This window comes from Haemorhous mexicanus, chromosome 15, assembly GCF_027477595.1.
Source record: "Haemorhous mexicanus isolate bHaeMex1 chromosome 15, bHaeMex1.pri, whole genome shotgun sequence".
Classification (NCBI taxonomy): Eukaryota; Metazoa; Chordata; class Aves; order Passeriformes; family Fringillidae; genus Haemorhous; species Haemorhous mexicanus.
The window spans coordinates 5563989-5577325 of record NC_082355.1 but is presented as its reverse complement, the minus strand read 5'-3'; the positions used below and the strand labels follow the sequence as shown (position 1 = coordinate 5577325).

The following is a 13337-nucleotide window of genomic DNA, read 5'->3' as shown; positions in this document are numbered from 1 at the left end:
ACAGTCCTCATTTCATTTTGTCAGTGCCAACATGAAGAAGTGGTGATCCTTGTTAGTCTCCAGACTGAGAGCAGTACAGAGCCTGTTCCCAGCACTTCAGGATCAGTAACTCACTCTATGCACCTCTGAAGTCCCACACTGCAGTTCAGAGAGGGCTGAATAACTGATGCATGTGCTTCATAGTTTTCCCTCTTGCTTAATTTAAAGTTTTCAAATTACTGACATGTGTGGCCCTGACAGGCTTAGCTTAACCCAGCTCACAGATGCTTTTGTGTGTAAATTTATCTGGGACTGAGAGAAATACATCTATGTGCTTGACTTTCTACTGTCCATCTGCCTCGTTGGTGCAGTGGGTAATGCAGTGGCAGTCTGTGATTTTTTTTTCCCCTGTTTTTGTTTTCCTTTATTTTAACAGCCCTGGAGGATGGTGTGCCTGCTGTCTCAGGGTTTAAATTGCTTGCATTGGGTTGTTGCTTGCTCTAAGGATGTTTACATGCACATTGCTGACCCCTCTGAAGAATGGCTTGAAGCTGTGCAGAAAATTTACTTCCCTGTGCACATTATCCTGCACCGAGCACACAAACACAAGGCTCAGTCCAGCCCAGAGCCTGGGGCTGCACACACTGAGCAGGGATGGCTGCAAGTGCTTTTTAATGGCTTGTAGGCTGCTGCTGTGGTGGGACAGCTGTGTGATGGTGAGAGATGCCCCTCCTGCCCCAGCCCAGTGCTGTGGCTTCCCTCAGAGGGGTGTGGAGATGTTGGTGTGAATCCTTTGGGCTGTATTTCAAATTTCTCTCCCATCTCTAGGGAGCTGTTGTGGAGGACAGCTCCAGATCCATCCCATGTGCATTTCAGTGTGTTTCAGAAGGAATGTGTCCTGGTTGTGTCCCAGCTGGCAGCTCACCCCCACCGTGGGGTGGGGGTGAGAACTGGCAGAGTTAGAAGTGAGAAAACTCATGGGTTGAGAGAAAGAGTTTAAGAAGTAAAGCAAAAACCCCACAAAGCAAAACAAACCAGGGAATCCATTCCCTGGTTACCACGGGCAGGCAGGCATTCAGCCTTCCCCAGGAAAGCAGGGAAGATAAATGTCATCCCTCCAAAAATGCCTTCTTCCTCATCCTTCCCCCAGCTTTAGGTACTGAGTGTGACACCACATGGTCTGGGATGTCCCTGGGGACAGCTGTCCTGCCTGTGTCCCCTCCCAGCTTCCCATGCACTGCCACCTTCCTCTTTGAGGACAAAGCAAAAAAGTCTTGACTCTGCCTAAACCCTGCCCAGCAGCAACAAAAACATCCCTGTTTTGTCAACACTTTGCAGCACAAAGCCAAGTCACAGCTCCGTACCAGCTCCTGTGGGGAAAATTAACTCCACCCCAGCCAAAACCAGCAGAGAGAGCAGTCCCATGGATGCCTGCAGCAATGGACAGGGGATGTCTTCAGAGGGAAGGGAGGTGCCTCTGCAATTCTAATTTTAAGTTGCCCAGGTCCCAGAAAGAGATGAGATTCAAGCCCCCTTAGCAATGCTCTGTCAGATTTTTGCTGGTGGGTCTGAGTTTTCCTCTTTTTCTCCAGGCTGCCTGAATTCCCTGCTCACTTTGGGTTTGATTTGGGGTGCTGGGCTCCCACAAGCACAGTGGATGTTGTGAGGTTCAGAGTTGCACTGTGTGTTCTTCCTTCTGGGTCCAGTCCCTGGACACTCTGGCCATGCTCTCCTCTGCAGTGGTGGGTGCAGTTACCACAGCAGCTGCTTTTAAGGGATTTTCACATGTTTAATCCCAGCAGATGGCAGGAGGGACAGTGGCATTGTCAGTGACTCTCCTGGTGTGTGCAGTCAGTACAGAACACTATAAACAAGAGACAAAAGAGACCTAAAATACAGAGATTTCAGTCCTGCCAGTTGTTCCTGGGCCCATTATGATTCTTGTGCAGAAGGCCAGTGCTCAGAAAGTTGGCAAAACCCTCCTGGCAGAGAGGTGCTCTGGTCTGTGAGAGCTTTCCAGGCCTTCTCCTGGCAGAGGAGGAGACTGGTCAGTGAGCTGGCCTGGCAAGGAATTGTTCTTGTAAAACAGAGGCAAAAATGTCACAGGATGGCAGTGTGCTCTGGTGTGGTTATTTGGTGGGAATGAATAGAAGGGGTGGCATTCTCACCAGGCAGGAATTTGCAGGAGAACAGTGGTGTTTAATGGGACAGCTGGAAAACCACAAAGCAGGTTAAGCAAATTAGTTTGATATTTATGTTTGGTGAGTTCAGGTGAGCCCTTCCATGACAGGAGTGTGTGGTTTTTCACCAGCTCAGCTGCTCTGGGGCTGCATTTGCCTTCTCCTGCATGATGTGAATCAATAAGGCTTTTGCAGTGCCTCTCATGACTCCTCTTCCCTTCAGCAAATGTGAGTCTCCATCCTAAGCAGTCAGAGGTGAGCTGGAGACATTGGATTTCTGGGCATCTTCGTTTGCTGACTTGTCTTCAAAGCACCCATGGCTTGAATTTCAGGAACAACATAATGAAATAGAATCTCTAATTGGGTTCAGCAGCAAGAGTCTTAATAAATGACCTTTTAAATCTTATTTTGATTTTATTCAGGTGTGGTAGCGTCTCATTAATAATGATCCTGCAGTAGGTTTTCCAATACATCCTATTTAATTAACAGAAAGGCTGTAAGATGGATTGGAGGGGTTCAAAATGAAAATGGGAGTTTTTAGTAGATTCTCTGATTAAGAAATAATGTTCTGCATATGTGATGGTGCCTGGAAAAATATCACTTAACAGACACAGACAAAGTTCTGAGACCAGCAAAACTCACTTCCTCCCTCACCCCTTTCAGGTTAAAAGCCACTTGGTTGTGATGATCTTACCTAAAGGGAGATGTTTAATTTCCTCTTACAGGAAAGGGAGGCTGCTGAGGAAAGGTTTCATTTGTTGTGTATTTATTATATATCCAATTTTTTGTTTAAAAGGCACCATATGTGAGGCAAAAGAAGGACCCTTACTTTGCTGATGGACAAAGGAAAAAGGACTGGCATAACAAAGAAGCCATAAGGAGGGACTCAGAGCGTGTAGGTATGTAAGATTGCTATGAAAATGTTTTAATACAGATTGTAACTTTGATTTTATTTGGTAGGCTGAGTGTAGAATGACATGTTCCACTTTAGGGTCAAGGTGATGTTCTTGACATGATGCAGCCCTAAAGCCAGTTCATCTGTTAATCTTTTAATTGTGTTAATCCCAGTTAAATTCCTTTTTCCTCATGTCCACAATAACTATTTTGAGGTGTAAATGTAGCACTTAAATCTTGGTGGTTTTATGACAGGTGGGAAATTGATTTTTAAAAAACTTACCCAATCCCTCAAAAAAGTGTGCATGTACCTCTCCCAGAAAATGGGAAATCCAGAAAGGGGGAATAAGAAAAACATTCTGGATTATAACATTCATGCAAGTCCATTCCATAATTTTGGGGTTTGTCTTGCATTGCAAATAAAGGCCCATTTTGAATGTCACAGCTTTACAGTGATGTGTTTGCAAGGGCTCTGCCCCTCAGTGCAAGAGCACAAATCCATCTGTGCTGAGAATTCCAACAGTGCTGAGATATTCAGACCACATGGATTCTTCCCACTGTGAAACAAAAGGCATTCTGTAGATCTTCCAGAGCACTGCCAAAACCCCTTCATCTGTTTCTGGTCTTAGGAGGAAGAATTTTACCTTGGATTTGCACAGCTGAGTGGTTTGTAGCAAAATCTGTTAAATTGACGTGCTTGACCTGGTGTTAAATGACACAGAGCACAAAACTCATAAAGCAATGTTCAAAGGACTATAAGATGCTCTTTTTTCTGCTGTATGGATTGGTTTCTGGCCCGTTAAGCACTAATTAGCAGCAATGATCTGTATTTACTTTCTGTCCATCCACAGGAAACGGAGAACAGGGAAAACCTTACCCAATGACTGATGCAGAGCGAGTGGACCAGGCATACAGGGAAAATGGCTTTAATATCTTTGTGAGTGATAAAATTTCTCTGAATCGTTCCCTTCCAGACATCAGGCATCCAAAGTGAGTATACAGTTTGCATTCCTGGGAGTGAAGCTTTGCAAGCCCTAAATTACCACCTCTACAGGAATGTGTTCTTTTTTATGATGGGCTCTTGTACCTTTGTTCATAAAATCCAATCTTTGCACAGCTGGGTCCTGGTATTTCCCTAATAAAGGATGGTGTATAGTAATTTAAGTGGGAAATTGAAGAGATCAAATCTGGGGGAAAAATTGTTTTTTGATTTCAAAAGACTTAAAATTACCACAAACTTGCAACCCTGCTCATAAGAAATCTTTAATGCAACCCTGAGGTTCCACTTATGTTGGCCACTAGCTGGAAATGACTATGGAATGTTCAAGAGCAGAAGAGGATGTGAGTAGCTTCACTAAACTATGTGTGAAGAGTTTTACCAGGTTTATGGAATATTTTTGTGGACATCTTCCTCATAAAAGCAGCCTCATCAGGGTTTACAAGTAGAAACGAGTTCCAATTGAATACTGACTTCAGGGTTCATCTGGTTTTGGACATTATGCTGTAGGATGGTGTTGAACTGGATTTTGGTCAAGCCAGAAGTTTGTCTCTTGCATAGGTGCATCAGTTAGCACTTAGCCCTTGTTTATACAAAGCTGAGAGGTTTTTAAATACTGTTTGTGAGGTTCTTAATCTGAAAGCATTGTTAGACATTTGAATCTAAGATTCTTTTGTGTAAAGCTGTGTTTGTCCCAGTTTAGTAAATTTGAATTCGACATCTACTTTATTCACAAGATACAGGTTCCAGAAGTCAGGCTTTATAATTTGTTAACTGCACAACTGAAATATTACCTCTTCAGCTGTCACACCAAACTAATCAAATACACTGGCTTGACACCCTTTCTCAATATAAACACATAAAAAAGTAGTGAGTGTAGCTCCATAAATATTTTAGCATGCAGCTGAAATGTTTAAACACAGAGATAAATCAGGTAACTGAAGATGTTTGTGGATCAGCCCATGCTCAAGTTTTAGGAAATACAGTTTGAGTTTACTAATCTAAATTCTACCTGGCCTCCATTTACAGGGTCTGCCTTGGGCTCTGGGAATTTAAACATCAGATAATGCCAGCATTTTGTTATCTCAGGGTTAAATGTGTTACCTCACATGCTCCAGTGTTTCCTGAAATTGCCAACTCAGTGTTGCTAATTCTGCTATTTAAACTTTTGTGAAATGTGAAACTTCTAACTCCAGCCTCAGATAAAATTAATAAGTGAAGTGTAATAAGTGAAGTGAAGGGACACCAACGACTTAATCTGTGATTAAGGGTGCTGCTGCAGTGGTTTGCAGCACACTGTAATTGTGGGGGCCTCGAGGAGTGGATAAACAGCAGGTGCCTAATGGGTGCTGGGATTAGCTGGGCAGGGAGCAGTTACCCAGAGTGGGGATGTGCAGAGAAGGAATTCAGGACTGGAAGGATCTGCTGTGCATTCTCTGTGGCCGTTAAAAAAGATATACATGAAATGGTATGGTTTGTGTTACTGGAGAGGTTGAGGAGGGCAGTTTATAACAAAGTTAGGCTGAGACCTAGCCATAAAGTTACAAGTCCATAAAGAGTATTGCAGAAAGAAGGGAGCTATGCTTTAGAGCCTCTTACATGCAGTGAGGAGAATATGTGCTGGGGAAAAATACATCATCTGCCTTGCCCTAAGCTTTGGGGCCACAGCTGGGCTTCTCCCCAACAGCTGCCCTGGCTGGGGAAGGGCAAAGAAGCAGTTTATGTGTGAGATGGTTTGTGGACTTTAATATACCAAACAGTGTGTCTGCTTTCTGTTAATTGTGGGACTCAGGGAGCTGGGGCACAGCTTGTACTGGATCTGCCTGGTGCACACATACAATTGTTTGTTTCAACAGTCATGTCTTCCCCTGATAACAGTTCCTTTAGGCTCCTCTAGGGTTTTTAATATTAAATACTAATTTTGCAGGTCTTGTAAAGCAATTGTAGATACAGTAGCTGGAGGGAAGCAATTTTTCTCCATGCTTAATGGTTGAACTTAATAGCTAAAGTTTTCCACTTGTTAAAGTTAGTCAGAAAATGAGGATTCCAGTTTAAGAAGAGTTAGAAACAATTCAAGGGCTCTTGGTTCATATTGGAACAGAACTGTAGCTAGTAGCTGTTGGAAGAAGGTTAGAGTGGCAATGCCAAGGGCTGGATGAAAGCAGTCCCTGCAGCTTCAGTTTGCATCTTGCATCTGTGCATTGCAGCCACAGCCTGCAGGCTCTTGGCAGCATCCCAGGACAATTCATTACACCCAGAATAAGTTACTGTCCTCTCACACAGGCACCAGAGTAACTTCCTGTAGGCACAGATGTATTGAGCTTGTGTAACATAGGTACATCCTTCTCTGTGCCCTGGGAAAGGTACCAGGGAAAAGCTGCTGCTGCCAGAGCTGCTCTCATTCCTGTCTGCCCTTCCGGGGGCCAGGGCAAGGAATCACTGCCTGTGTGCATGGGATTGTGCACAGTGACAGCCTCCCAGGGCAGGGCACAGCCTGCACAGCAGCCTGGGGGCTCTGCAAGGGACAGGGAGCAGCGTGAGACCTCCCTGCCCTGCTCCTGGACACAGGGCAGCTTGTTCTGCTGGCACTGTCGTGGTACCCTCCACACACCTCCATTCACACAGCACACACTGGTTTGGTCTGGACACAGGGGGCTCCAGGGATGGAATAGATTTTTGGCCCCTACTGAGAGCTCCTGGGTGTTTTTTAACTACATTGGGTCGCTGTGTGGCCTTAGAGGTTACCTGTTTAACCAGGTGTAAAGTCCACTTCTGGCCACACCTGCAGGAAAGTAAACTCTACACTTCTGCAGAATTTTATTAATGAATCTAGCTTGATACCGACCCTACAAGGCAAGAGTTTGTTATCCCTATTTGAAAATCAAGAAAATTAATGTACTCTGCATCATTCTGAGGAGTAAAGAAGTTTACTAAGTTTATTTTACTTTACTAAGTTGCTTGCCGGTAATTAATATGGAAATGCTGGTGTGTTTTGGGTGTTCTTTGGTGCGTCTGGTGTGTTCTGGCAGCACCTTTTGACTTGCTCTGTGTGTGTCCAGCTGCAAGAACAAGCTGTACCTGGAGAAGCTCCCAAACACCAGTGTGATAATCCCATTCCACAACGAGGGCTGGTCCTCCCTGCTGCGGACAGTGCACAGCGTCCTGAACCGCTCCCCGCCCGAGCTGGTGGCAGAGATCGTGCTGGTGGATGACTTCAGTGACAGAGGTAGGATGGTTTCTTGTGACATCCCCACCAGCCTTCCCTACCTGAGGGACCAGTGCACTTGTAAATATGTGTGTAATGACCTGAGGGTTTTTACTTGCCAGCAGCAGAGCTCAGGGCAATCTTGCTCTGGTACATTTGAAAGCAGAAAATTCATGTTCCATATTCAGGGTGTGCAGGTTTAGCTGCTGCTGGCATGGACTGCCCTGTGTTCTGGGCAATATCAAAAACCAGAGAAGTTGGTTTAAATATTCAGTTAAGGGCCTGTGTAGCCCTTAATGTAAAATGTTAAATGTTGACTCTTGAAATAACAAAAAAAAAAAGCCAAGAGATGGGAATAGCTCACTCCTTACATTCTACTTTCTTCCTTCTTTCGTTCCTTCTTTCGTTCCTTCTTTCGTTCCTTCTTTCGTTCCTTCTTTCGTTCTTTCTAACATGTAAAAGAATCCTTGTTAAAAGGTTTCCATCTGGGACTGCCCATGATTTGGCTTGCCTTCCTCATGAATTTTGTGCTCCTGAAAAGTGAATGTGCAGCATCCAAACGTTTTCTCTCCCTTGCTTGAGGGAGATGGAACTTCCCTCAATATTCTGTACTGCACTGCCTGATGCAGTCAGTTTGGGTTGGGTTGAAGTGCTGTCTGCAGAGGTGTGGAGTCACTGGCACCACACATCACCACGAATGGAACAGCCACTTGTCATTGCAGCACCAATGTGTGCATGTGGTTGCTGAGATCTTTTTCTCTGAGCCATTTAAATGGTGCCTGATGCAAATTAAGCTGCACTTTGCATTTTGCACTCTTGCTGTGGTGGCAAAGGCAAGTGAAGGAGGAATCAATGCCTCTGTTGTGTAGATGTTGCATAGGTGGAGAAATCCCATGGGAAGTCCTCTGACTGGTGTTGAAGAGGGCACTGTGACTTTGAGGGGTTATGGTCAGATCCAGTAACTCTGTTTTCTCCTTTAAAGCTGCTGTTTAGCTTTATGAGCTGCAGAGTTCAAGCCACTGATACTACTCAAATGAGGCAGAAGAGGTTTCTGTACAGATCCTAAAGGATACATCTCCAGAAACCTGACATCTAGGAAGCTCCTAAGTGAGCTTGGAAACAAGTTTGTGAATATTTAGTGTTCTGCCCTATACTGGCTTCCAAATAGGCACTACCCAACAGCTGTAGTACTTGGCCTGAAGTTCTTCTCTCATTAGTTTGCAAGCAAGGCATGCTGCATTGAACAAATCAATGTGACATGAAATAAGTATTTCTAAAGAGAATTTTCAGGCTAAGGTGAGGAGAAGGAAAACCCACCTTCCTGACAAGGTCTTTTTATTGCTACTCAGTCTAGAAGCAAATTAGACAAGCTTATGCTGTAACCACAAGTGAGTTGTACAAATGGATTTCTTTTCAGAGAAGTGGAAATAATCTAGTTTCCTGTGGGTCTGTTTTCCTTGTTCTTTAGATGTGCCCTGACCAGGTGAAAGAGAGCCATCCTCCTGGCTCCACCCCTGCTCCTCAGTCTCTACCTCTGCTGTTTGTCCAGCTCTCTCTTCTCTGTTCACCTGCCTCTGATCAGACAAATTCTCTCCTCCCTTGGTCATCCATCTTTCATACAAATGTTGCAAGAAGTAGCTGGGACTCATTTGTGTGCAGCATCTTTATAAATAGATATAAAAGGCTCCAGGTGCTGGACAGTAGGCTAAATTGTCAAGGGAACAGAATAACACTCAGGCAAAGAGAGTGTGTTAATAAAAACTGGTGTGGGGGTTCTCTTTGGGCTGGATTTTTCTTTTTTTTTTTTTTTTTTAAACCAGTATTTTCCTGTTAGCACAGTTGATTTCTGCACGCTGGGACAATTGCTGGTTAGGATGAAACATCTTTCCTTCAGTGCTGTCAGTTCTGTATCTGCACTTTTCTTCCTCAACCACACTGGGGTTGGCTTGCACATCCCTCAATGGGCTTAAATAGATCCTTAATCTTAGGGGGCTCTTAAATCCTAATCACATGATCTTGACTTGAAAGGCTGATGGTTACAAATTTCTGGTTGTAATTTATCCATTGTTAAAACAAAAACAAACGAACAAAACAAAAAAACCCCAAAACCTAAACAACAAACACTTCAACCCAGTAACTGAGAATTGATAGTTTAATGCATCTAACTGAAATCATGAAGGAGCAGAAGTTCCAGGAAAACTTTTACTTGTATGTTGCGTGTTAGAAAAGAGCACATTCTTGGATTTGGACTGTTAGGTTACTGCTCTGGTTATCTGTTTCTTATTATTAAATTGGGCAGATAATAAGAACTCCATGTCCAAGCTGATGATCATCACAGCTGTGCCACAGAACTGGAGAGCAGTAAAAAGAATGAGAAGAAATTTCTTGATTTTTCTTTGCAAATCATAAATGATTGGTCCTCTGCATTGTCTGCAAAGTATTCTGTATTGTCCTCAAGAATTCTGTGCTTCTGTTTGAAATAATAGTCCCCTAAATTTGTAGCTGCATCTTTTAAAGTTACAGAATCACTGTTGGATGTAGTGGCAGTAGAGGCCAGGTCTGAGATCAGAGGAGCATTGTAGGAGCAGTAAATGTCATCTCCTTCCCTGAAGAGATCAGTAAATAGTCACCATAAACTCCAGTGAAAAGCCAAGGATGGAAAGGATAATCACTCAATAAAAATCTGTTATTAATTTTTTTATGGAGATGTTACTCTGACAGGATAAAACATTGGCTATCTCTGCTGTATCTCATGCTGGCCTTTCACTCAAGGGTTATCTAAACAGACCTCCAGAACTTTAATAACTCTTTAAAGAATATTCCTCAATAGCTTGACCTTCCCTGGCAAGGAGACTCTTCCTCTCTCTCCTGCCATCCTTTCTTGTGTGCTGACCTGTGCTGGGGTTAAATGTGCTGGGGTTTGCCAGCTGCCCTTGAGGTGCTGCAGTGTTTCTCTCTTGTTCTGCTGTTTCACTGCTTTCTGGGAATGGTGATGTTGGTGCTGATCTTTCATCCCTGTGTCTCATACATGGAGAATCTTTGCTGCACATGAAGTAAAGAGGACTTTGGTAATAGAAGAAATAGTTAGTGTGGAAACCTGGCTACTGCAAACAATGTTTTTCCTGACAGATGTTATTTTCATATGTTTTTCATCTGGTTTTAAGCTTGAGTGTAAGGAATTTTTGGTGTGTCTACGAAGAGGGCTGAGAAGTTGGCTGACAGAGTGACAGGAGAGTGAAGACAGATTTCTGGGTTAGTTGGTGGCTGCTGTGGTCTGCAGCAAACCTGGGGGGCAGCTGTGGCTGTGCATTATTGGAGCTCCTGGACAGATGAATCATCATCTGGAAGTGTCAGCAGCCATTTATTTCTTAATTTGTTTGAAAGAGACAACTCTGTGACCTTTAGCAATAAACATTTTTCATCCAAAAAACGCTGTCCTGATGACAGCAGATCTTAACAGGGAGCAGCAAAAGCTTTACAAGTCATGTTTTTTAAATGTTTCCTTTGCTTTGTACTTGGAAAGTCAAAATGTGCTGGAACAACTTGCTGTCTGGAATGGTTTGATTTTTTTTTTTTTTTCTTTTTTCTTTTTGCATGCCTGCAGTATAATGCAAATGGTCCAAAATCTAAAAAAAGGTTAGAGCCTTACCTCACCCAAATTTTGTGCAGGATTCTGTGTCAGGCAGAGTGCTATGGGAAAGGCTGCCTCTCCCTGGGCTCCGTGGGTGTGCTGGCTCCATCCCCTTTGCCTTGAGCTGCAGTTATTGTCACCTCCAGCAGCTCCTCCTGACACTTAAATCTTCCTCTATGGGGATTCCCTTGGTAGGTTGGGTTGATTTAGAAGGAGCTGCTTTCCATCATGTGCCATTGGTCACAGCAGAGTGAATACTGCAGGGCTGGTTTTTACTTTCTCTACTGGTAGTCTCTGCTGTCAGTGTAGCATTGCATTAGGACTGCTATAATGTTTTTTTTTTCCCCACAAACTTGATTGAGAGTGATGTAAGAACTTTTTCCCCTGTTCAGAACCCTTGTAGGAATTTTCTGTGCAGAAGAAAATAGGTTTTATTGAAGAGGGAGACACAAATTCAGCAAACTATTGTTGGAGAGTAAGAATTAACCTGCCCAGCATGGGCTGCTTCTTCCTGCATGGTAGAGAGCTGCCAGAGAGCCACAGGCTGACTGACCTCCAGGGTTTGATGAACCTCAGCTCTTGCAGGGTGGTCCAAAATAATGCCTCTCCTTCTGGATAAGCAGAATTCTGAGTGCAGCACTTGTGAATTACCACTCTGCAATTCCTGATTATACAAACTTCTAGCTGTGGCAGTCCTGTGTGGATTTGTGGCTTCACTTGTAATGTCTATAGCTATTCTTTCAGTCTGATAGTTTAAATTAAACCTTTCATATGCTGGCTTGCAGGATACTAATTTCATCCCTCCAAGCCTGTTGTTACCAGAATGGCCCTAAGTAAACTGAAATGTTTTTTCCATGTATACCAGTTTTCTCCTGGGGACTGGCATGTGAAATTTGTTTGCTTTTTGAATATCTAATTACCATGCTGCTGAGTGGGAATTTGGTTGTATTCTATCGTAGAAATGGGAGGAGGAGAACTGAAGTGGAATTGCAGGTCAGTTTGTAACACTGCAGGTTTTTCTGTCAGCTCTGATGGCATTGTGTTATTGATAGCTGGCCACAAGTCACAGGCAGGCAGTTCATGGTTCTTCAGGGTCTGCTTCAGTCCCTGGGCCTGCAGCAGAATTGCTGTGCTGAGAAATGGAGCTGTTCAGCTCTAGTGTCTGTCTTGTACTAAATGAATTGTTGGTCTCCACCTAATTCTTGTAGCTTGTGGACACCTCTGCTGTAAAAGCTGTCTCTGTGTCTGCATGAACAGATGTAAAGCTGTCCTCTGTCTCAGTAATAAATGATCAGCCCTGAGCTGGGGGAGCAGGGGATGGCACATCCCTTTGCAGGATGCTTGTCAGAATGTTCTTTGCTTTTCACCTGGTACATATTTGGTATAGCCCAGCACAGCAGTGGAACATCAAACACTCCTGGTGAAAGGCAGAAGGCAAACTTCTTTGTTTTGGAGGAGAGGTCTCTTACAGGTGCAGAATCACAAATAGTTGAGTTTGGAAAGCAAATCTGGAGATCAACTAACCCAGCCCCTCTGCTCAGCTACAGCAAGTTTCTCCAGATCTTATTATTCACTCAAATTTTGAAAATCTCTCCAGGGATTGAGACTCCCTGATGTCTCTGGGGAACCTGTTCTGCTGTTCAGTCACTCTGTCAGTGACCTAGTTTAAAAAAAGAGTAATTAAAAAATACCTTATGCTTAACCAGCATTTCCTGTGCTTCAGTTTGTGCCCAAGGACTCCCAGGTCCTTCTCTGCAGAGCTCCTGTAACTTATCTAGGAAACACCTGTAAAAGAATACCTCTAAAACAAACTAATTGTTTGCATTTATGTGCTCCTGGAGCAAGCTGATATCATGGATTTTTCAGCCTTTCCCCTAATGTCAGGCATGGTAGGATTTTTACTTTTTCACCCTTTGCAGCAATGGAAATTTAGAAATCATTCAAGACATTTGAAGTTTACTGTGTGCAGGAGGCTGTGACTTAATTGCTGAATGTCATTAAAAGAAACATCTCGTGGTGTACTTGGGGCTGGCTGTGTGCTCAGAGGAAGGGTACACACCACACAGGGTTTATCTTATTTTATGGCTGAGCTTGACAGAAATCAGTGATTGTGGCTAAGAGCTTGAATTTCCCATAAAACTCACGTTTCAGCATTCAGTTATTTGCATATTGAGTGACAGCCTGTTCTTACTTGTTTTCAAGATTACTTTGGTAAAAATGACAGTGTTTTAGAACAAATGTTGTCCCTTGTTGAAGAAGAGAACTGCTGCATCAGTCATCTCCAAAGCATGAGTTACATGCAAAGCACTCTGTTGGTACAATAATAAAGCTGGATGTGGCAGCACTGAAAATACTGCAGTCTCCAAGCATCAGGATTGTTCTGGAAGTGTTAGCCCAGCTGGGCCCTCTGCCCAGGGTGTTGCATGTCTGTACAGTGGCAAGATGTGAAAT

General features: G+C 43.6%; 1 protein-coding gene across 1 annotated transcript in view; it reads left to right on the top strand.

The window, feature by feature from the left end:
• The window catches only part of GALNT10 (polypeptide N-acetylgalactosaminyltransferase 10), an 80893-nt gene that overhangs the window by 34702 nt on the left and 32854 nt on the right, over positions 1-13337 (top strand). The window contains exons 2-4 of the mRNA XM_059860569.1: positions 2956-3058; positions 3905-4043; positions 7110-7276. Of these exons, the coding sequence (XP_059716552.1) occupies positions 2956-3058; positions 3905-4043; positions 7110-7276 (409 nt within the window). The remainder of the gene's footprint in view (positions 1-2955; positions 3059-3904; positions 4044-7109; positions 7277-13337) is intronic.